The sequence below is a fragment of the Thermobia domestica genome, chromosome 3 (genome assembly GCF_964235325.1).
Source record: "Thermobia domestica chromosome 3, izTheDome1.hap1.1, whole genome shotgun sequence".
Taxonomy (NCBI): Eukaryota; Metazoa; Arthropoda; class Insecta; order Zygentoma; family Lepismatidae; genus Thermobia; species Thermobia domestica.
Window position 1 is genome coordinate 24919855 of NC_137456.1, and position 24803 is coordinate 24944657.

Consider the following 24803-nt stretch of genomic DNA (forward strand, 5'->3'; position numbering starts at 1 on the left):
TGACATACACACACAACATTAGTTTTTAACTGATTCCTTTCCAGCAAAGGTAAGAACAACTCTGAAACAATAGTATTTTTTTTAAAATTCTACTTATTATATTTTTTTAATACCATGTAAAATTTCAGATAGCATTGCAAGGGGGTCCGCAGATCACTTTCTGAATGAACAAGGGATTTGTGTTATCGGAAGGTTTGGGAACCACTGGTTTATGGTGTTTTTGTTTAATTTGATTTTAAAGTAATTATTCTTACGTTTCGAGAATTTGTAACTAATTTCTCGTTAAAGTCGTTAAATACTTTTTCATTAATATTTTTACGAAACATCACATCTCTGAACTTTAGTAAAAACTTACCAAACTGAAATGTTTCATAGGTTTTCCTTGTATAACGTTCTGTAGGCCAGTAGCTGCATACTGAAGCACCAGAACTTCTTGAGCAAATTCAGCAGGTGTATTTCTCATTCCTTCCTGTAGGTGGGACTGAATTACCTGTAGACAACTGTCAATGTTATCCACGGCAAGGCTGAAACGTAATAAAAAGATACATAAGTTTAAACAGATACGCCAAAAATAAAGCACATACGCGTATAATATGAAATAATAATAATACTAATAATAATAATAATACTAATAATAATAATAATAATAATAATAATAATAATAATAATAACAACATTAAGAATTACGCAATAAAATTAACTGGTAGGGACCGAAGTTCGTATTAAAAGTTGACATGCTCTTTTTGTTTGATTGTTTTTGTTTTGTTTTCTTGAAAAGTTGGAGGAATTTCAATCTAAGATCGCTCCAGCCCGCATAATTTTTGTCTACGTTCCCCTGCTGAAATTTCTCATCTTTCCCCTTTCTTAGTCTTCGTCAATTGGTATAAGAAAATTTTCCATTTCGTATACCATTAAAACACAGAAGCTTTGAAAATTGGTCAGAAACGAATACAAGTGTTGGATTTTTTTAAAAGTTATAAATGCCTCTTCTTTCTACACTATGCCTTTCTAGATAAACTTTGAAAGTTATCTGTTGAGCATGAGAAATTAAAATGTACGATATCGATAAACTTAAAAGCCTGTCATAACCGTTTTCAAATGTATGTCTCTACTAATGACAATGCGTGTATATCGCTTTATAAAAAGTTCCTGTTCTTCATGTACATTTATACGAGGGTAGTCAAAAAGTAGAGAGACAATCTCTCGCACTAGGGTTTGGTAACACTGCTAGTATCCAGCACTGAATAAGTGTCGTGTGCAACACTTCTATGCAACATGTTACTCTTATTACCGCGTTAGTCGGAAATTATTCGTCGAATGCAAGCGCAGTATGGTGACAGATGTTTATCGCGACGCAAGATCTACGAATGAATAGAGCGTTTCAAACAGGGAAGAACTTCTTTATGTGACGAGGAAAGATCGGGCAGGGCAGCGACGTTAACGACTGAGAAAAATTTGAAAGTCTTTAGGGTATGGTGATACACAACAGACGAATCACAGTGGACGAAATCGCCAATACTTTACATATCAGTCATTGTTCAGCTTATTCCATCGTACACGATAGGCTAAATCTTCGGAGAGTGCGCAAGGTGGGTTCCGAAAGAACTGTCAGTGCAACATAAGGCTCGAACACATTGTGCCAAACGGACGACCGAAACAATAAAAGAGTTGCGATTCGAATTGCTGGAACACCGCCATACAGTCCAGACCAGGCTCCAAGCGATTTTCATATGTTTGGACCATCAGCAAGCGCTCTGGGCAAGAATATTTGCAACCGATGCAGAAGTCATTGATGCGGTGTAAAATTGGTTACAGGTGCAATCGAAAAACTTTTTCCGACGGAATCAAAAAAACTTGTGAAACGCTGGGAAAAGTGCATTGAAGTGCAGGGAGATTATGTAGAAAAATAATGTTCTACTAGAATAAATGTACCTTTTTCAAAAGTACTTTTAGTTTTTGACTTCTTCTCGTAACACTGTATTTTCTGCATACTAGAAGAAAATTATTCCACATCTTAAAACACTAAAGTAATTTTCCTTTATACTTTCTATCTGTGGAAAAGTAAATAAGCGACGAGACCCTTAACTTATCCACTGAAGTTTTTAAGTTCTACGATAAGTGACTAATTTTTTTGTCCAGCGTTCTTGTAATAATTTAACTTACAAGCACACTGGACAAAGAAATTAGTCACTTATCGTAGAACTTAAGAACTTTAGTAGATAGCCCTCGTATTATTTCACTAAAATGTAAAGAGAATATAAAAGTAATCTTACTTCGAATCTGTTAATTTTCCTCCTTCCGCAGCCAAGGAGACCGCTACGTTCACTAACACAGAATCAGTTTGTCCTAATAGACGGTAAATGCTCCAGTTCTTATCCTGATCAGAGCACCCAATCCATTTTAGGTGGTCTTTGGCTGTTACGTAGTTTTCTTCTTCGAACTGACAAAGAGCTTTCACGAAATTCAGACTGACGTTGTTCTGAAACTAAAATAAAATAAAACTTAAGGACCCAATCGTGTGGAAGACATTAGAAAACAGTATCTAAATTTTATCTTTATCAATTCTCGTAGTTGAAAATGATATGGAAAGAAATTTAATAGATTTTTAAAAAAATATTCAGGAAACTAAAATATCAAATATATACTAATGAAAGGAAGAAACAACCTTTTTATTTATTTATTTTTTTTACACGCCAGATCTTCTACAAGTGCGAATTCTATAACACACAAAGAGTGAAAAAGTCACGAGACTGGGACTCGAGCCCGGGACCTCCGGCATACCGTGTCCATGTATTAACCATTACGCCACCCAGGCCGATTCTCAGAACAGCCACTCACTCTTGAGGTCGGTGCTCTCATTTCGGACCACGTGAGTTATACCACAGACCCCTGCTATGATTGGACAATCCTGTGCCCATATACCGAGTATCTTATGACCGTTGTGGCTTCATATATATATATATATATATATATCAGGGTTGGCTGGTTTAAACCAAAAAACGAAAATGTTCGTAAAAGTGTATCTATTTGTAAAATCTTGATGAACACACATTTGTGGGTTATCGCGTTTCACTTCCATATATTATTCGTACTATATTCAGACCTAAATTCCCCATTCATTACTCAAAGAGATTATATTACAAAAGCAACCTTTTTTTATGTAACTTTATGGATGTTTCTTTTGTGATTTTTTAATAGTTTGTTATTACTGTTATGCAACCAAAGGAAAATTCTAAACATTATTTAGTTTTAATAATGTTTACTATTGATAAAATACATCGAAATGCCGTACTTTTTTGGGAGGGGGGGGGTCATACAAACCCCACGAGAGGCAATTATTGAAATCACAAGAATCTTTGGTAACTATTTATGTATAAATGGGTCAGAGCCAAAGTGAACTCAAATAATTCGTATCTTTATTCATTTTTCTTACTGATATGTAAAGTAAGTCGTTATATTTCTTTAACTTGGACTAATAAAAGTCGTAGTGAACTGACTTGGACTAAATTAGTTCTTCTGAACTCTGTAGTACTTCGAAATTGTCCATATGCAGTTCTGTATAATGGTTCCACTGGTGCAATTGTTTATCTTTTTGTCCTTCCGAAATGACTGTTGACGATTATATTAACAAATATGTAAAGATCAGTCCAACGTATTTTTATCAGGAATCCTTTGTGAGAGAGTCGGCAGACGTATCGCATTTGTGGCCAATTAGTCCCGGTTTCGAGTTCAAATGGAGGACAATTTCTCTTGGATGTAAGCCAAGAAGCGGTTTGGATTCCCCTTTAAGCTTATGTGACTCCTTCCAGCATAACCCGTTTTTTGCGTACTAACACCAAGGCGAAACAAGCTTATTTCTGTCCATATGTGATATAAATACATAGAGCAAATTATTTAAAAAAAAAACTGGTTTAAACCAAAAAACCCACATATATATATATATATATATAGAACACCAGATCCTCTACAGGTGCGAACTGTAGACCATACTGCCCTGGTCCAGTCAGTCACCGGGATACCATTTCATTTATTTATATCATTAAATGGAAACTTTTATTTTCATTATTTATGAATAAGTTTTGTCCATCCAATATTTCGGTTTGAATTTCTGTTACAGTTATGTTATTACTAATCATATTGTTTTTGATAAAAAACAGAGGATACAAGAAAGACAAGCACTTGTTAATGTTCTTAAAGAAGTTACAAATTAAAGATAAATCGTAGTTTTAAGAACACAGGAATATGATACATGAAACAACAAGCGATCATCTAATACAGTTTTCCGTAAAATAGCTTCAGCGGTAATTTAAATCGAAATATTGGAAGGATTAAAAATTATAATGCACAAATAAGGTAAATATAGATTAATAAGAGGAAACAAGAAATTCAAACTTATTTTTACACACCAGGTCCTCTGTAGGTACGAATTCAATCACACACAAAGAATTAAAAGTGAATGGCTGGACCGGGACTCGAATCCGGAATCTCCAGTATACCGTGTCGATGCGTTAACCACTACACCATCCAGTCTCTCACTCCTGAAGCAGATGTTCTCCATTCAGACCACATGGATTGTGTCTCAGCCATGTGAGAGAGCAATAAGAAATAAAATAGGAATTACGCTATTAAGGTAAAACCCTCATGAACACCAGATGTATTTTCTGTGCGAGTTACTTCCCACGTTTATTTCAACACATTTCGATCTTATTATCCGTATGATATTGACGAAAACCTGTATTTGTATTTGGAATTGTTAAAAAAAAAAAAAAACCTGCAATAACGCCTTTACATAGAATATTCTAGAAAAAATTTAAGAATATTTTACAAAAGGTTTTGAAACAAATTACTTACATATTTCTGGGACATCCCACCATTTTGATTACTCCAAAGCTCAGATTCTTTTTCCTTCCATTGTTGCAGATCTTCCCAACTGTTCAGTGCTTTATAGCATTCAGTCACCTGCAGCAATAATAATAATAAAAATCCTATGAGTGACAAATAATATTTGTCCGTCAGAGATTAAATGTACGATTCTTTCCTCTAACAAAAAAACATTTATGTATGAATACTTGTTCTAAGGCTAATAACCAGGTGAACACTATCCACCAATCTCCACGCTAACCCAGAGCTCCCTTTTGACTACGTGGATACCATACGTATCTTTAACGCCGTAGATCCGTGTTTGATTCCCGGCGAAAGTTCACGTAATTCGGACCCCACGTAAGTTGTAGGTCCACGACTCATATAGCCTCGGTCCTGAAAAAGGGACGCTAAATTCAAAATCCAATTCAATTCAATCCACGCTTATCCTGGTTTTTAGACCGAAAATAACTGTATTCATCAAGACAAAAGGAAGGAAGCTTCAAAACTGAAATGAAATGAAATCTTTGAGTTTAACGTCCCACGATTATGCCTTTAGGGTGAGAAAGACGATTTGATTAAAACAAGTGAATGATGATGGAAGAATTGGTGGAATAAGAAAATGGAAGAAAACTGGGTACCCCGAGAAAACCGACGATGCACGATGTTGTCCACCACAAACTTACTTGGCCGGGGATCGAACCAAGGACTCACGCACCAGAGGTAAGCGCTTCACCACTGGGCCACTGTTCCCCCCCCAAAAAAAAGGAAACTTCATATATATATATATATATATATATATATATATATATATATATATATATATATATATATACAGTGAAACCTCTCTAAAGCGGACAGCCGTGGGGAATCAAAAATTGTCCGCTATAGAGAGGTGTCAGTCTTAAAGAGGTTTCAATATTTTCTTATGTAAATTAATAAACAAGCTAATATGCAATTAGAAAAATATATTTTTGCATGGATCACGTATTTATGAATATTATCAAAATGTTACTGTACCTGCATTATCTTGCGCCATCCAATTCGAGGCACAATATGGGAATAAGATGTTATAGATCTCTGCACTTTCCACTTATCGCTACTTACTACGTTTTCGGTGTTGCTTTAATTTATGAGTTAATTGCAGTCCAGCAATGACTTTTTTTTTTTTTTTTTTTTTATTAAAGACAATATGCGTACCCGTGGTCAAAAATACCAAACTTGTCTTCTGTTTGGTTAGAGATTCCAGCGGGAAAGTAGAATGATGTGTCATTCCAAACAGCGGGCAACTGTCAATCACTTTTGTTTCTGAAGCAGATTGGGTGGAAGTGGAATGCAAGCAAAGGATATAAGGGTGTTGTGAAACAGAGACCCCCTCCTCTGGGTTGCTGAACAGACAGTTGAGGAGGCAAAATGTTGTCATACCCACATGTTCTTCCTTGGTGATAAACGTATGAATTAGTAAAAGTGTATTTTTACTGCACTTTCCAACTTGTTTCTAGAGAAAGTGTCCGTAATACGGAGGTAAATAATACCTATAAAAGACAAGAAAGACTGTCCGTGTCCGTACTAGAGTGTCCGCTTGAGAGAGGTTTGCCAATATGTTTTTTCCTATTACAGTGTTTGGGGATTACAAAATATGTCCGTTATGGGAGGTGTCCGCTTTATAGAGGTGTCCGTTAGTAGAGGTTTCACTGTATATATATATATATATATATATATATATATTGCATGTATTTAGCTACTTACGAACATGAAAAAAAAAAAGTTTATCTTCTAATGTGCACATTCGAAAAATAACATAGATCACTCCTTCGAAAATTCCCTGTACTATTTCCGAGAGTTAATAAGTAATACTTTGTATATGATGCTTGAAATACCAAACAGACCTTAACTGAAAAGCCATCTCTACTTTCTTGTCTTCAAAATGGACAGATTTTTTTCCCGATACAAATTGACTTATCGTACGGAACTCTTTTATTTTTTTTTTTTTTATGTGAAGTTGAAGAATAAGATTTTCTTCTTTTTTGTTTATTAACTTTCCTGCACTAAACATTGCACAATAATTTTAAAAGAAGAACATGTACTGACGAAGGTTACATCCGTAACTGACATTATATACTGATATATAGAAGATTGCAAGAGAGACAAAAGTGAATCTGAACATTGACAGTAACATTAGAAATGGTTTCTTCTCAAATTTTAGTTTTCCTCCGAATATAATGGTCAATCAATTTTCTGAAAAGTATTTTATATATATATATATATATATATATAAAACTTATCGTGCATTCTGGAAATAATAATATCATAAAATGATATACAGTAAAGAAGTGTTTCTTCTTTGTATATTTAATATGCATCCTATAGTTTTTATAAGTGCATTTTTTTTTCAAAAGTAATTCATTAAAAGAAGGAAAGAAGAGAAAAAGATAAATAGTATGTGCAAATGCATGTATAATTGTGTCTAAATTAAAACTCTGATTATAGAATTCGGACTCTTCTTACTGTTTCATACCTTAAACTCGAAGTCAAAACGAAGTCGTAATTAGGGATTATGATAGATGACATAACAAGAATTTCAGGAATGATCCAGAAAATGCATCAAAAGATTGCGTGTGATCTTGGCCAATAATTAGTTTCTGGATCAGGGCACAAAATTTTTGAACGGATCCTAAATCGAGTTTTCATATTTTTTTAAGGAATAAGAACATCATACTGAGTTAATTGATAGTTTTGGTTTGGCTATACTATATGTAGTTCTCCAAATATAAAGCGTACAAGAACATCTTGGATTGAATGAAATGCATTGAATCTTGGATCAGGGGCCACAAAATTTTTGAACGACCCCTAAATCAAGTTTTCGTATTTTCTACGGAATAAGTACATACTGAGTTAAGCGATAGTCTGGGTTTGGCTACATTATATGTAGTTCTCCAGACATAAAGCGTACAAGAAAATTTTTGATTGAAATATATTGGATCTTTTGATCCAAAAATGAATACCAACAGTGCAATAAATGAAAAAGGAGCAAAGGATACGACTTCAACATACTAATGGTTTATTTCTCCCTAAATAAATCTTATATATAAAAGAGAACGCACAAATCCTTTGTTCCCTCATCACGCTAATACGGCTGAACCAATTTCTTTCATTTTTGGGGGGTTATTAGGATTTGGACCCTAGATGGTTTTTATCATATCACTTTAATTTTTAATTACCAGTGTCTTGAGATAATTGACCATTCAAGTGTCCATAACGTACAAATCCTTTGTTAGTTCATCATAGGTAAAAATAAACGTATTTATATGCAACCCGCATGACCGTGTCACTCGGCGGGTTAACATAAATGACAGGCGATATAATGTTAACATTAGTGCAATCTACTATGGTTTTTATCATATCACTTGAAAGCGAAAAAGTAAAAATTATCTAAGTAACAAAGTTTATTGCGTTCCGGGGTGACCGCAGCGAAGCGGGGCGGGTTAACATAAATGACAGGCGATATAATGTTAACATTTACTGCAATCTTCTATGGTTTTTATCATATCACTTGAAAGCGAAAAAGTAAAAATTATCTAAGTAACAAAGTTTATTGCGTTCCGGGGTGACCGCAGCGAAGCGGGGTGACCGCTGCTAGTTAGTAATAAATAATTTGATATATCTTTAGTATAAATAAAATAATGATCATATTTTACATAGAAAGGAATCAATCATTTATAGTCACCAAATTTTATACACCAGATCTTCAGATCTAAGAGCGTACGAATACTTTTTTTTTTTTTTTTTTTTCATTTTCGGCTCGGGAGTGGAAATATATCTGGTTCCTCGCGGGTTTCTAAGAACACCTTGTATGTATGCAACTCGCAGTACACTATGGGCGTGCAGGGTTACATAACAGCAGAGGATAAATAAACAAGCAATAATTTCCCTCTTTTTACTCAGGTTCTAAATTAAGGTATGGGAACAACGGGTGCTTACAGTTAGTGAAATATAAACGAAGCGTATTGATTCACTGAACATTCAGAATACTATGGACAATACAGGTCTATATTGTTTACATGTCATTGGTACGCAAATATTCATACCATATTGTCGTAACGGCTGTGAAGAATTAAATAAGGTAGTAAATTTCGTTTTCCGTGAATTTCTCCTTTAATTTGGCAATTGCATATAAAATCAGAACACATTTGAAAGCTAAAATATTTACCTGATCTTCCATGAATCCCAAAACATAATTGTCAACTTCTGGCTTCATTTTCACATCAGACTCACTTTTGACGAGTCTTACAGGACTAGAGACTGAACCCTCATTATCTCCATTCACAGGAGAGTGTCTCGGCGATGAACATTCTTGAGTTAGAATCTTCTTGTAATCCTCTGCAGCATATTCGTACCTAAAGATTCAAGCAAGTTAATAAAATAGTTGATCTACTTAACTTTTCTAAAACATAGGAATATATATATAGCGTATAACGTATATCAAAAATACAAATACTTTGTGCACAGTAGCGCAGTAAGTACACTCTAAAAATCGATCGAATATAACCTGAACCGGAACACTTTTCTATATAACATCCAGGCATTAATCACTGATCATGATAGTCAGAATTCTTTACAGGGTTATCAAAAGATATAGCAAAAATTTACTATATAAAAGTGTGAATTGCACTGTAGCCCTTGAAGGCCTCTGCTGGTGCAATGTCATCATTTATGACTGTTTTCAACCATAGTCTGCCATTTCATTATTCAAAGGCACTCACATATCCACATGACGCTGAGTTAACGCCGAAAACTTTTAAGCTTCGATTATGAACCATGAATTTTAAGCTTCGAATTAAATTATGAACATAAAGCTCGCGGGGACATTTCCGGTAGATCGCGTTAACGCTCCAGTTGGTTTACCTTGATTCCTCCTCTGAACCGCGCTGACGCTAACGACAAGATGCGCTGACGATAACAAATGATTGTTTCTCCCGTGAAACTGCCATTGTCAGCCTCATCTCACAGTTGATTGTATACGCGTGGGGTTGTGCACGTTACGTTTTTCGTGTGTACATTAGACATTTGTTAAACGTTATGTTTTTCGTGTGTATATTAGACATTTGCTAAACGTTATGTTTTTCGTGTGTATATTAGACATTTGCTAAACGTTATGTTTTCGTGTGTATATTAGACATTTGCTAAACGTTATGTTTTCGTGTGTATATTAGACATTTGCTAAACGTTATGTTTTTCGTGTGTATATTAGACATTTGCTAAACGTTATGTTTTTCGTGTGTATATTAGACATTTGCTAAACGTTATGTTTTTCGTGTGTATATTAGACATTTGCTAAACGTTATGTTTTCGTGTGTATATTAGACATTTGCTAAACGTTATGTTTTTCGTGTGTATATTAGACATTTGCTAAACGTTATGTTTTTCGTGTGTATATTAGACATTTGCTAAACGTTATGTTTTCGTGTGTATATTAGACATTTGCTAAACGTTATGTTTTTCGTGTGTATATTAGACATTTGCTAAACGTTATGTTTTTCGTGTGTATATTAGACATTTGCTAAACGTTATGTTTTTCGTGTGTGTATTAGACATTTGCTAAATTGGATAGTTTGATTTCATATTTACTAGAAATGTAACAGGATGTCCACACAATTTGGTCAAAAAAATCCCTGACTTTCCATGACCAATGCTCCAGATTTCCCTGACCATTCAATAATTTAAAAATAAGACAAAAGAAAGAAACCCCAGTCTCCATCTTCCCCATAGCTGGACTTGTGCTGTCTCCACTTCTGTTTCTGTTTTTACAATTTTCTTTAATCCAAAAGAATGTAAATTTACAAAACATATGCATAAGGCCGATATTACATTTATTATCTCATAAATTTAATAACTGAACAATGGACCTAAATCGATTTTTCCCTGACCAATTCTCTATTTCCCTGATACATTTTTACTTCCTTGACTTTCCAGAATGTGGACACCCTGTGTAATTTTATAGGCAATAAACAAATGTAAGATTTTTTTTAAAAAAAAGCTCTCAGTAGGATTTAAAAACGGTACGGTAGATCAGAAGCTTCATAAGTTTGGCGACCACTGCCTTTATGAACTGTATCAAGGAATTTCAAGATATGATTCCTCACATTAAAATAAGAAAAGAACGTGTGGGGAGAAGTGTGTAGTTCCAGAGCTAGGGCAGTCCAAAAGTGTGGAAAATACAAATTGCAACACTTGTTACTTCAAACACGAGGAACCATAGAACGGCGATTTCCATCGACGCCAAAGAAATTATATCTACGCTATACAAAAATGCATATTTTAGCACAAACTAAATACAACTTTCTTACACCCGGCGGGAGCTCATGTGGTTCGGATTCCACGTTAATCAGTAGGTCCACGTCTCATATAGCCTCGCTGCTGAACGGGACGATAAACTCAAAATCAACTCAACTCAACTTTCTTACAAGGCTGTCTATAATGTTTATTATAAATTATTTTGAATTGTTACAGTTTCGGAAGTATATCACTTCCTTCTTCAGACTACTAATCCAACTGAAATCTTAAATAATATTACATCAATTGTTATCTCTACCAATCAGGAATCACTTTTCTTTAAAATTCAATATATATGTCCATTGTCGTAACATTTAAATTCTTAACATACATAATACATTGTTAACAATTCTTTACATTTCTTTTAAAATATATTAGCTAATATAAACACTAATTAACTACCTAAATATTGAAATTTTCTACCTGAATATTGAAAACTAATTTATCACCTGAATATTGTAAAAACTCATAAATAAATTTAACCCTATATTGTCCTTATATTCTACCTTTCTTCTTTCTTCTCTTTTTAATATGTCTTCCCACTCTTCATTAATATTCAGAGTAACAATTCAAAATAATTTATAATAAACGTTATAGACAGCCTTGTAAGAAAGTTGTATTTAGTTTGTGTTTAAGATGGACACAAGGCCTTTTTATCATAATATCCATATTTTAGCAATGTGGAATGGATGCGAAGGGACTTCAACCGGGCATAACTCCAAGACATGTTTCCAACACAATTCCCAGACATGCTTGGAATTAAAGGTGGGTCTAAAGTACTCAAATGGTAAACCTTGACAGCAGTGAACCCATGTTTTTTCGGCGAGAAGTATTAGGGACAGTTAGCTCCAAGATTACTCGTGTTCGGAGAAACGTGTACTGTGATGTATTTCTTCATGCCTAACTATTACATTAAAAACACATCGCAACACGCTTAACGCGAGCAACGATGAAACTGGCGATTCCTAACCCTTCCGCCAACGCATTACGTATTCGTTGCTATCAAGGCTTACCTTTTGTCTACTTAAACCCACCTATAAGTTAAGCATATCTGAAATGAAAATGAAATGAAATCTCTAAGTTTTACGTCCCACGGTTATGCCGGTTAGGCTAAAGGAGACGGTGATGATGAAAGATGAGTGAAATGGTGGAATGAAGAAAGTGGGAGGAAACCGGAGAACCCCGAGAAAACCCACGAGCACAGTGTTTGTTCACCACAAAGTCCACACGGCGCGAGCTAGGATCTAACCAGGGACCCCAAGACCGGAGGTGAACGCTCTACCACTGAGCCACCGCGCCCCCATTAAGCATATTTGAGAAATGCCCTGTGGGAATCTCTTCACACACATTGTTGAAATATGCATTTTTGTATAATGTATGTGTGACTTCCTATACGCTCGATATGAACTGCCACATGGCGGTTTCCTGAATTTGAAATAACGCGTGTTGCTATTTACGTTTTACACACATTTGGACGGCCCTAGCTCTGAAGCTATCCATTTTTGTCATAGGTCCGTATTAACTTCTTTCTTCTTATTTTCATGTGAAATTACCTCTTACAGTTTGTCGATATAGTTCATTAACATCCTATATTATATATACATATACATACATACATTTGAGATTAGCACTTTCTCAGTTCTCAACTGACTACAGTAGCAGTAGCTGATTGACGTAGATACATCGATACATCATGGTGTAGTTCGTGATAATACGTGATTCATGAATGTACGTAAACCTTGTAATTAAGCAAATTTACAATAAATATGATAAACGTGTGTGTTTATTTTAAAAATGGTAGTTGTTACATGACCACTCATGTTACCCGTTACCATGATGCGATTGACTTATCTGTGCAGCGTTTACCGTACACTGTACCTCCATCTCAACAAGCAATTCGTAACTTGAATAAAAGGTTTAAACTAAATTGAGTCTGTAGTATATCTTCCTAGAGGCCTACATAAAATTATTATCCAACAACATTAATCATGTAATGTGTTATGTATTCTGTGCTTAAAAGATGCAAACTGTTCATTGAAAGTAATGGAAGATACTACGTATTCTGAACACTTTTTTTAGGTGGCGCAACTTAATGTTACGATAAAACTTCTAAGAATTTCATAATTTCGTAGTTGAAAATAATTAATTTAAAAGCAATTTTTCAAGTAGCTTACGGCCTCTTATATATGCATATATTTATTAAACACAAGTCACTATCTTAATACCTTTAGTACTTAATAAATTAACATACCTCCCTGCAGCTTGGTCTGCCGCCGTTCTAATCCAAGTGAACTTGCGACCTGCTACCTCTTTACACCATGCATATAAACCATAAACTGCTTCTGGTTCTCGCAGTTTGCATAAAGCCCACACTACGTACATCACAGCTCTCTCAAATTCAGAACCCTAGAAACACAAGAAACAATACAATGCACAAACTATGAATACAGTACTACATAATGAAATACTTTAATTATCTTCGATATATGCAGCTTGTTGTCATTATAACATTGCTGCTTGTGCTACGGACATCAATAGTATAATGTTTACGAAAAATTCTACAGAAACTAAATAATTTCTTAACACACCAAAAGCAACATAATTCAAGAGAAAAAATTGAACTCATTTTGTTGATATGTTATAACCTATTCAATTTTTTTACACATGGAAAACATGAACTGTTCCGTCCGTCTCTTCTGCCCGCTGTACATTACACTAGTTAACAAATTTAAACTTTTTGTTTGTTACATGAGAGAAATCACCTGATCTCAAAGGAACTTTTTGCGCTGAATTCGAATATGCACTCGGTTTCTCTCCATCACGTACAGTTTTCCCGTAACAGAGGGATTTTCGGGAAATTCCCTCAAAAATTTCCCTTTTTCAGATATTTTATTCCCCTAGCTCCTGTCCCCTTACATATAGTAACATAGAAATTATACCTAAGTATACCTTGATTTATATTTAATAAACCCTAAAAGTTTCGTAAAAATCGCTTTGTTCTTTCTAGAGAAATAAATATATTTGTATGTATACTGTGTGCACTGTTTATTGCACCTGATAGTAATGCTTTCAGATCTCCTGAGTTGGGGTAAAAACGATTTGCTTTATTACTACAAACACAGACATAAAAATGAATATTTACAATAGTCAACAACACACTTGTATTGCTCTCTGTAAATTAGAAACGTGTATAAAAATAGAATGTACTTCCAACGTATATTTTTTTTAAACGTACAGTATATGTATATCTTAATACATATATATACAATTCTCCAAGGTAGTTGGTATTTTATTAGGACTGCAGTGCGGTTACACGAAGTACCAATGTTTTTTATGTTTATGGGATAGCCGAGCTGATGACAAACATTATGAAGTGAAGGAATGGGAACCTAGAGTGAATTACGTACCTGGAGAATGCAACGTCAAATACGCTCCTTTGGTAGATCCTAATAAGATATTACTACCGCCACTTCATATCAAGTTAGGACTTATGAAAAACTTTGTCAAAGCCATGGACACATCTGGTGAAGGTTTCAAGTATTTGCGACATAAGTTCCCTAACCTGAGTGATGCTAAGATTTCAGCGGGAGTGTTTATTGGTCCCCAAATTAGGAAATTAATGCTTGATGATAGCTTTGACAGCAAGTTAAACAGTGCTGAGCTAGCTGCCTGGACAGCATTTAAGTGTGTTGTGCGCAACTTTCTGGGCAATAACAAAGCTGAGAGTTACACAGAAATCGTACAGGACATGATACAGAAATACAAAGAGTTGGGTTGTAGGATGTCTTTAAAAATCCACTTTTTTCACTCCCACCTCAGCTTCTTTCCTGCTAACCTAGGTGCTCTCAGCGACGAACAGGGGGAAAGATTCCACCAATATATAATGGCAATGGAGAAAAGGTACCAGGGACGATGGGATCCTTCAATGATGGGGGACTATTGTTGGGGTCTTGTTAGAGAATGCAACATTTCTTACAAAAGAAGGAAGTAGTGTACGTTTTTGTAACCCAATGGAAGTTTCATATATTGTGATAGTTTTGATTGTCTTTTCATGACCTTTTGGTACATTTGTATTATTGTTTATTGTAAATTGTCACACTTGTAAATTATATTGTATTATATTTCATATATGTGTTTGTGGTAATAAAGCAAAACGTTTTACCTCAACTTAAGAGATCTGAAAGCATTACTATAAGGTGCAATAAACAGTACACACAGTATACATACAAACATATTTATTTCTCTAAAAAGAATAAAGCGATTATTACGAAACTTGGAGGGTTTGTTAAATATGAATCAAAGTATACTTAGGTATAATTTCTATGTTAGTATATGCAAGGGGACAAGATCTTGGGGTGTAAAATAAACGAAAAGGGAAATTTTTGAGGGATTTTCCCGAAAATCCCTCTGTTACGGGAAAATCGTACGTGATAGAGAAAAACCGAGTGCATATTCGAATTCAGCACAAAAAGTTCCTTTAAGAACAGGTATTTCCTTTTATGTAACAAAACCTTTGTTAACTAGTGTTATAGATTAAAATCGTGTTTAATTAAAAGCTGTAATTAGTTACATTAACAAATTATTAATTAATTTATTTAAATACGCCCATCAACAACCCTAAACTCCACACTATATTCACGCAATTACTCAAAAACTTCCTCATTGTAATATCCCGCACATAGCTCTGTTGATAATCAACTTACACGTGCTTATGTTTACACGCATTGACCATGTGCGTCCTACTACGACTTATTACAGTGGCAGACGACAGGAACAGCAGCAACACCATTGGTCATGTGACGACAAATGACCACCAGCGCCACAGCTACACTGGAACACCCATATAACCAGAAAGATTACAGCGATCACTATCAATCTACAGCTGGTCACCTTCACTCTCTCAGCTTGTCTAGAGTTTTGAGAGGAACCAACTCAAAGCTTTTAGTTTGCTCGGAACTGTGTGGAACTCCCAATCTCAGGCACCCAGCTTATGTAGAGCTGAGTTGATTTTGAGTTTAACGTCCCGTTCATCAGCGAGGCTATATGAGACGTGGACCTACTGATTAACGTGGAATCCGAACCACATGCGCTCCCGCCGGGAATCGAAACCGGATCTCTCACGCCCAGCTTGTGTAGACCATTGGGGATCATAAATCAACTTCACCTAGCTTGCTTGGAGCTCTGTAGAGATCCATCCTTAGGCTGCTCGGGCCTTGGGATACCATATTTTTATCCAAGTATTAGAGGACGTTACATTATAGTGCATTTTGTAACATACTGTCTATAGAAGAGAGCATTTGGCAATAAAACTTGATAGCGGGAGAAAACGATTTCGGACTATAATTTGCTCTACCTATACCTGCATAAGCAGAACTTGACATGGTGGAGGCGCTGGGTGCAATATCGGTCACCCGGCGGTCACTATGACAACACGCTGTTCCGACATAAAGCGCTCCATTCCTACTGGTACAGAAAACAGATATAATCATGCGCTATTCGGCGCTCCATAACTATTAACCACAAAGATAGCAGATGACAAGCGTGTAACGTTCCGTGCTGCCAACTTACTAGAACAGAAATGGCGGGCATTTTAAAAGCTGCGTTCTTTATGGAACACCCTTTATTAGCACGATTGTTTGGCGTGACACACAGACAGACGCTTGTCGGGTGTCCGCAGAAGAACGACAAAAATATCAGTGATAATTAAATGCCATTATGTCGAAGATTATAGAGATAGTCATTATAATGCAAGTAGTATGTGCATCACATTGTTAAAAATACGTGTATTACTGTTAGAAGACAAATAACCAGAGACATAATCTGCTAATTAACAGCTTTTTTATTATTATTTTTACATATACAGTACATAAATAATAAAACAAAATATTCCAACAGAATAAGAACTATAAATTATTAATGGGAAGCAATGAACTTAATGTATTGATACAGGATATCCACTTAGTAAGGAGGAAACCAGAGTTCGACTTTTCGCCACACCAATGATTTTCTTTCGTTCTTTCTTTTACCAATCTAACATAAAATTGATATAAATTCACACGAAAGAGAAAAAATGACGGGAACTTAGGATTACTTTACATCAGAGTAAATTATATACTTTCTTTCTACAAGGTAACCAAAAAAAGTTCTTGCCGTTCTAGAGCAGCGATAAACAACGAGCAATATACCAGTGGACGGCACGTACCTTTTAAGTTTCGAAATAATCTCCATCAGACTCGAACACGTTTTGCTGACATTCCTACAGTTGCACAATGTCCTGGTGATAAAACTCGGCGGTCGTGGATGCAAAATAGTTCGTGGGTGCGTTCCGCAGGTCTCTCCCTCATTTGCGAAAGATCACCTACGGAGGTGGTTGTAGAGGGAATGAAACAGGCGGTAATCTATTGGTGCAATGGCCGGTGAGTATGATGCATGACAATCTCTCCCAGCCAAGTTGCTGAAGAGTCTCCCAGGTCCTCTTTGTCACATGTGGCCTGACAAAGTCGTGCAGGAACAGCACACCCTTGCAATTCACCAATGCCGGCTCCTATTGCCAATGCACGGTACACCCTTGGCAATTGTTGAGAACAGATCAGCAATGATGGTCTGATCAGGTGGAAGAAGCTCATAATGCATCTCTTGCCGACAATTCCACCATACAGAAAGCATAACTTTTCGTGGGTAAGAGGTGGTCTTGAGGTGTGAAGAAAGAGTCACGTGGCAACAATCAATGTCTGGTATTCCTAAGTATGTCATAGAGAACTCATTTTTCGTCACAAGTGAGTAAAGATGTGTTTAGGTGCCGAGTAGGCAAAGAAAAACATGTCGTCACTTATTGTTCCTTGTTAGCTGAAAACAATGAGTGGAGTACCCACTTGCTTAACTTGTATGACTTCCCTATCCCATGAAGATGCAGTCTGTTTCAGTGGAAACATGGAATCTTTCTGCAAGTTCATCGCACGCTAGATCACTCTCTTCTTCGATGGTTGCTTTCACGACCTCGTCATCCAACACATGCGTGGTCATCCACTGCGAGGATCGAGACACATTTCCCGAATGGAATTTCTGGAAATAATGCCTGGCGATGTGTTCGCTCACGGCACTCTTCCAAAATGTCTGGCATATGTGGCGACTTGATGTGCCAGCTGACAAACCCGCTTTAAGGTCATACAACAAACGTACGCGAACAGCTGCTTCGATTCCTCAGTTTCTCTTCGACACTGGACGAGCTATGACTACTGTATGCGCGCAACATGCCAGTATTACTGAACGTCGATGCTCAGACTAACTTCCGATCGCTTGGCAGGCACGTGCGTCATTTCGTTTTCTATCTCTAAGCGCATGATTAACGGGACGTCAAAAATGGCAAAAACTTGTTTGGTTACCTTGTACTATCTTCTGAATAGAAACAAGCACTAACCTGTGTGTTTCCAGCATCAGCAAGGTCCTGAAGAAGATGATAGCCATGCCTAACAGCAGTAGTGGCTTGACCTGCATGTATGGCAACAACCACAACAGCTGTTCGGATACGAGTAAACCACTCAGCGCAAGTACTTTTGTTCGTGTGGAAGAAACTGCGAATATGCTGTAAGAGAAAATGTTATTCAAATACTGATTTAATTATAGTTGTAAGAAGACATTCTACATCAAAAAAGTTACATTAACACCCTTCTGTCGCACGGTAAATATTTTAAAACATTTAATGTTATGTATCTGTGTATTATCAACTATAGTCTATATTTACAAGTCTTTACATTTACGATGTAATACCCCAAAACCCAGCATTCACCAACGATAGCAATTATTGGTATAACGATCTGGCAAGTAACTGCTAAGATATTTCACTCATTATACATGTAGTATCTTTCACCGAAAAATTCTCTTAATTTTTAGAAACTGATTGTTGAAGGCACACTACATTTTAAAAATCACAACATATTTTGTGCCTAACTCTTGTCTTTTACAAACAACTACTATACATAGTAGTATTTGTTATATAGCCGCAACTTTCTCAGCTACAAGGGCAGAGGCTGAAAGGGAAGGGGGAAATAAAGGTTTTGTTAATACGAAAATAAGAGAACATTTAAAAGAATAGTTGACATGAGAGCAATTTTTTAAACTGTAAAGAAAGGAAGAGAGAGAGAGAAAAAAAAAACAATATACCGTAATTGCGGGCTACTTGGACCCTTAAGGGGCTACTTGGACCCATACCAAAAACCCGTTTAAAGTCCCATATGCAATGCAATAATGAGCGAGTTCAGAGTTAGATCCGTTAGATGGGATCATAATGCAGGCGTACACACATTGAAACTAGTTCTGTGGTAGGCTACGATTGAGCAGCATTGGTGAGAAAGGTCGTTGACGGAAAGAGTGTATTTATTGAGCGCTAAACTTTTATGTGTGGACACTATTTGCAAGGAAGTGGAACCAATGCTAAGTAAACACATAAGTAGTTACATATAGGTTAATGAAACTGACATGGTAAACTTTCTCATATACAATAAGATGTGTGCGTAATTGCATTATACAGTATATGAAGTGTGTACATATGACCTGGAAAACATGTTTATTTTGCCCCACATCTTTTGTTATCTTTATCCCACCCCATCCTTTGTTATCTTTATTAATGAAAAATAAAGGTCTGTTGTCACGTGTCACACAAGTAAGGACTTTTCATTGTTTCCTTAAGGATACCGGTACAAAATGGTACATCAATATAAAAGATTGCCTGCAGGTCGAAAATATGCTGATTTTTCATAACAGCTTGAAGAATGTTTACCAGCAATTCAGTCGGGGAAAATGTTGCGAAAAGAAACAGAAGCTCACTTCAAGATAAGTCGTTCCACCATAGAAAGAAGATCAAAGAATAGGTCAAGGCAAAATCCGGGCCATCTGAAAGTGTTCACTGAAGAAGAAGAATTAGCCTTCGCTAGTCATCTTGATAAAGTTTGTGATTTCGGATTCCTCGTTAATTAACTTGATTTCAGATTTATTGTGAAGTCCTATTTAGCCATGCATGGGAGAACTGTCATTGCTTTCTAAGACAATCTTCCCAGTCGAGATTGAGTGAAGTTATTTTAGAAACTCCACCTCCAGTCTACGACTAGATTCGCTGCTAATATAGATAGGGCTCGTGCAGCTGCAGAAGAAAACGTAATCAGCTATTACAATCATTATACAGTGAAACCTGTCTTTAGCGGAATCGAGCGGGACTTGCAAAAATTTCCGTTAAAGTCAGGTTTCCGCTTAGAAGAGGTAGACCTTTCCTTTCTTTCTTTCTTTTTCTTTTTTATTTTTTAAATACATGCTTATAAAGGGACATACTGAAAAAATATATTGCTGTACGTACATTGTTCGATTACAGTACTTCTTTCTTCTACGAATAAATACACAAAAAAAAACTAAAATGAATACAAAATATACTATGCACACGTTATCTTTTTTTTTCTAATAGCCAAGCAGGGTTTTCTGTGTACATTGCTGCTTGACTTTCCGCATACACTTTAGCGTGAGAAATTATACTAAGTGAATCAGAATCATTTTTCCGTAAGGTAAATTTTTGCAGTTCCTTTAAACTTCTGAGAGCATTTTGATATGTAATTATTCTACTCGGTATCGTATTCCTCTTCTTCCTCTATCTCGTTTTCTTCTTTCCGACATTCCATATGATTCTTGATTAAGTTGCGGGGATTAAGGACAATTTGTGGGGGTGAATATGAGTAGTGGTTGGAGAAGGTCAACACTGTCCAGAAATATTTAACAAAAGAACGAACATTTTATCGCAAACAGTGTAAAGTATGTCTCACAGAATGTCTAAACATCTAAACGCTGTAGTCCGGAACTCAGAATTTTCCGTTAAATCTTTATTTTTCTTTCCGTTGTCCGCGTAACACAGTTTCCGCTTAATGAAGAGACTTTTACACATTTTGTTCTCCAAAATTCATGGGACCGTGAAATATTTCCGTTTAAGACAGTTTTCCGTTTAATAAGGGGTCCGTTGAAGACAGGTTTTACTGTATTTGATAGTACCTCTTAACATGTTCTCTTTGTGGTTTGCAGTAAATAAAAAGTGTTGTTCTTTGAACACCTACGTCCTACTTAGTCTCAGAGCAGATTTCAATGGTTTTCTGTAGGAAAATATGGGGGTGGGTTCAAGTAGCCCGAACGCGAGTCTTACTTGGACCCATTTTTTTTTACAATAATCGCCTGTGCTTTGTTTTCAATATATGTAACTAAAACTGTCCTCGATATGTGCAATAAAGCCTGTAGTTCCACTTAATATGGGTTATGACAATAACTTTCGAGTTTTCGTGGATGAAAATAGGCCGAAAGAACGAATTTATTGCAAAATTGGGTCCAAGTAGCCCGCATCTACGGTACGAATAATCACAAATCGTGTACACATATGTTTCTTATGTACTGTACCTATTTTTTTCGTTATATTCTGATATCACTGCCACCATTGTCAGATCATGTTTCCGGAGAAAATACTTATCATGCTCTTTAATATTTGCTCGATTTATATATTAGCTACGTGTCCCTTCTTCGCACTGGGAAAGTAGCTTCTGGAAAATATTTGAACCCTCCTGTGGATACCAATCTAAATGAAATTGTAATCATAAAAACAGACATTTTTTTAAAGGATAAATTTTGTACTTCTCTATTCCCTTAGGCGATCCCTTTAATCAAAGCGACATGAAAAAAAAAATCCAGCTTGAGATATGTATTAACTACATATGTTTCAAAATTCATTTCAAATTGTTCAGTCATTTTCCTTGTTACGATTGCAAACAATAGACGATGTCTATATCATGTAATACAATGAAACTGTTCCCTTTCACCCTCCCCACCATTCTTAAAAGCGTAATTTTTGAATACTCCAGAACATATCTTCACTTATAGTTCTATTTGATTAAAACTTGTGCTTAAATATCATCAATCAGCGTAGTGATCCCAAAAACAATAGATTCAATCATCCTGGTCATTTTTGATTGTTTTTATACGTCATTTCCTTCCCACTCCCTATCTGATATGAGCTGACCTTGGACTTTCGAGTTTGCCCATCGACCCCGAAAACTATGGAGTTATCGACTGTTTTCGATAACTTTTACATGTTATCTCCTTCCCACTCCCCATCTCTAGCGGTATCTTATTCCCAGAGCGTTTTAGCCTGTAGCGTATATTATATATATATATATATATATATATATATCCACATTTTTACATATATAGATGCAGAGCATATGTTTCATGAAATCAATATTTAACATAATGCATTTGGTGTAGATGTAAACAATTTTAAAAAATCAAAATTTTCTCCAGCCTGCAAGTTTTATTTTAACTAGTTGAAAATAGTGGCGCCAACACTCCAGCCGCACTGGAATACCGTAAGATCTCGAAGATCTCGTAAGATCAGTGAAATCAAGCTGTGCCGGGTCTGGTCTGAGAAAACATGGGTTGGAGTTCATACCCACTAGACACCGTTCGCATTCGGGCGTCCACTCAGCATTTTAAGAACAATTTGGAAACTACTTGAAAGAAAGAAGTAGTGATTTCCGGTAGAGAAAGCCAGCACTAGCGATTAGGGGAGCCAATGTGCTGACAACACATCTCCCCAAAGACGAATGTTACAAGTGTTACTCGTCAGGAGTTTAGTTTAGTTTTAGTTAAAAGCAGCACATAAAAATAAAAAGCTCAATACTAATAAAAATGACATTTATACCGTCTTCTACAAGGTTACGAACGCCCTGTCAACATTTTTTATAATATACACAGAAAATATTGTAATATCGTATACGTGGTTGTATTTGTAAACATCAACATGTGCTATTCATTTATAAGCAAAACCACGTGCTCTTCTACTATACGTTACTACATAAAGTAGACAGGAATCACCACTTAGTCATGTGATGGAATAGGAACACCAGTGACATCGCTGCTCAGAGGAAGATATAAAACTCCATGCATTGCATTAATCAACACCAGTTTCAGTTTGTCACTCGTGCTCTCTTAGCTTGCCTGGAGCTCTGCGACCTCCTGCCTACTCTGCTTGCCTGGAGCATTGTGTAAACTTAATCGCTCTCCTAGCCTGCGTGGGCTTCTGAGAGATTCCTAACCGCAACCACTTAGCTTCCGTGGATGGTCGTGGTTTTTCTTCTCGCTCAGCCTGCGGGACTCCAAACTCTTTTTGCTTGATTGGAACACTGAGATTCCTATCCCTCTTTCACTCAGCTTGCACGGAGCTTTATGGAAATCCTTCCCTAGGCTGCCTGGGACAACTATTTTTACTCTAATATCCAGTCTACCACAAAATCTACTTGGCGCGAGCTGGGATGAAATCAGCAACTCCGTGCACTCCGTCCAGTGGGCGCTCTACCACTGAGCCACTGTGACTCCTCTTTAACAATGGAGAATGTTGGATGCTGAACTGGAGTTTAACATCCCTTTCAGTACTAAGGCTATATAAGACGTGGACTCACAGTTTAAGGTAGAATCCGAACCATCGTGATGCGTTGAAAACTCCCTAATGCACTCCCACCGGGAGCAGAACCAAGAGGGCTGATGGATAATAAGAACGGATACTAATAATACTTTCATGATGACCTACACAGAAGTATTCGAGGAGAGAATTTATTTTAGAAAGTCAAGAAACAAGGTGTCTACTAAAATTCCAAAATGAAATTTCGTGACCTTTTCTTTACCAAATCACACAATTTCCTAACATTCTCAAGAGCGAATTTGGGTGCAAATTAGGCCGAATTTTCATCCATGCGATAGAAACGTACTTTACTAGCGATTTGGTAGCGTCTAAAGACGACCATAGACATTTTTGGTGGTGAATTTTGACGTTTTATAAAACAAAATTTTCTAATATGTATTTACCTTTGTACAGTTAAAAAAAAATCGTGACCCAAAAGCTAAATTTCGTGACTTTTTCGTGACCGTTTTCTGATTTCGTGACATTCGTGACCAATAGACACCCTGAGAAAAGAAAAATGAGATCGGAAAACGAAACGATTACCAAAATAACGGAACATTTAATGCTACTGACAGATATTGAGTGAAATGAACAGTACCTTTGGTGGTGAAACCATGGCAGTAGCACATCCATCTGCGGCATTGAATGTAGCTTTCTCTAGCTGTTCCAAAAATTCCAACAGCACTCTTACTCGCTGTTGATCCCACATAGCACTGCTTGGAATGAAAGATTTTGCACTTGCAGGTACAACGTCACGCACAGATCCAACAGATCTACTTCGAGCAATTTCATCAACATTAGCACTATGCATGTGCTGACAAAGGGCACGAGCTAGATTCTTAATGGCTCCTGAAAATAAATGTTAATAAATTTCATTACCAGAAGGACATTTTACCAGCTAAGTTATTTCACAATAAGTACATACGGTTTGTCTCAAAACTTATGAGAATGGCTGAAAAACATTTTATTAAGTTCTTTTAAAGTAGGCTCCTTGTAAGTCAAAACACCGACTTTAGCTATGCTGCTACTCTTCATTAGAGCGAAATATTGGATCTGAGATACTATCAACATGTAATAGTTACTAAGAGGTTTCCAATCGTCCCAAAACAGTGTCCTTTTAGAATCTTCCTGACCT

General features: G+C 36.2%; 1 protein-coding gene across 2 annotated transcripts in view; it reads right to left on the reverse strand.

Moving 5' to 3' along the window:
- nonC (serine/threonine-protein kinase Smg1) overlaps positions 1-24803 on the reverse strand; it is a 358879-nt gene that overhangs the window by 272070 nt on the left and 62006 nt on the right. For both annotated transcript variants that reach the window (XM_081750559.1, XM_081750558.1), the window contains exons 19-25: positions 24267-24517; positions 18611-18775; positions 13445-13599; positions 9071-9257; positions 4852-4959; positions 2274-2485; positions 356-524 (exon numbers count right to left, since the gene is read on the reverse strand). In XM_081750559.1, the coding sequence (XP_081606685.1) occupies positions 356-524; positions 2274-2485; positions 4852-4959; positions 9071-9257; positions 13445-13599; positions 18611-18775; positions 24267-24517 (1247 nt within the window). The remainder of the gene's footprint in view (positions 1-355; positions 525-2273; positions 2486-4851; positions 4960-9070; positions 9258-13444; positions 13600-18610; positions 18776-24266; positions 24518-24803) is intronic.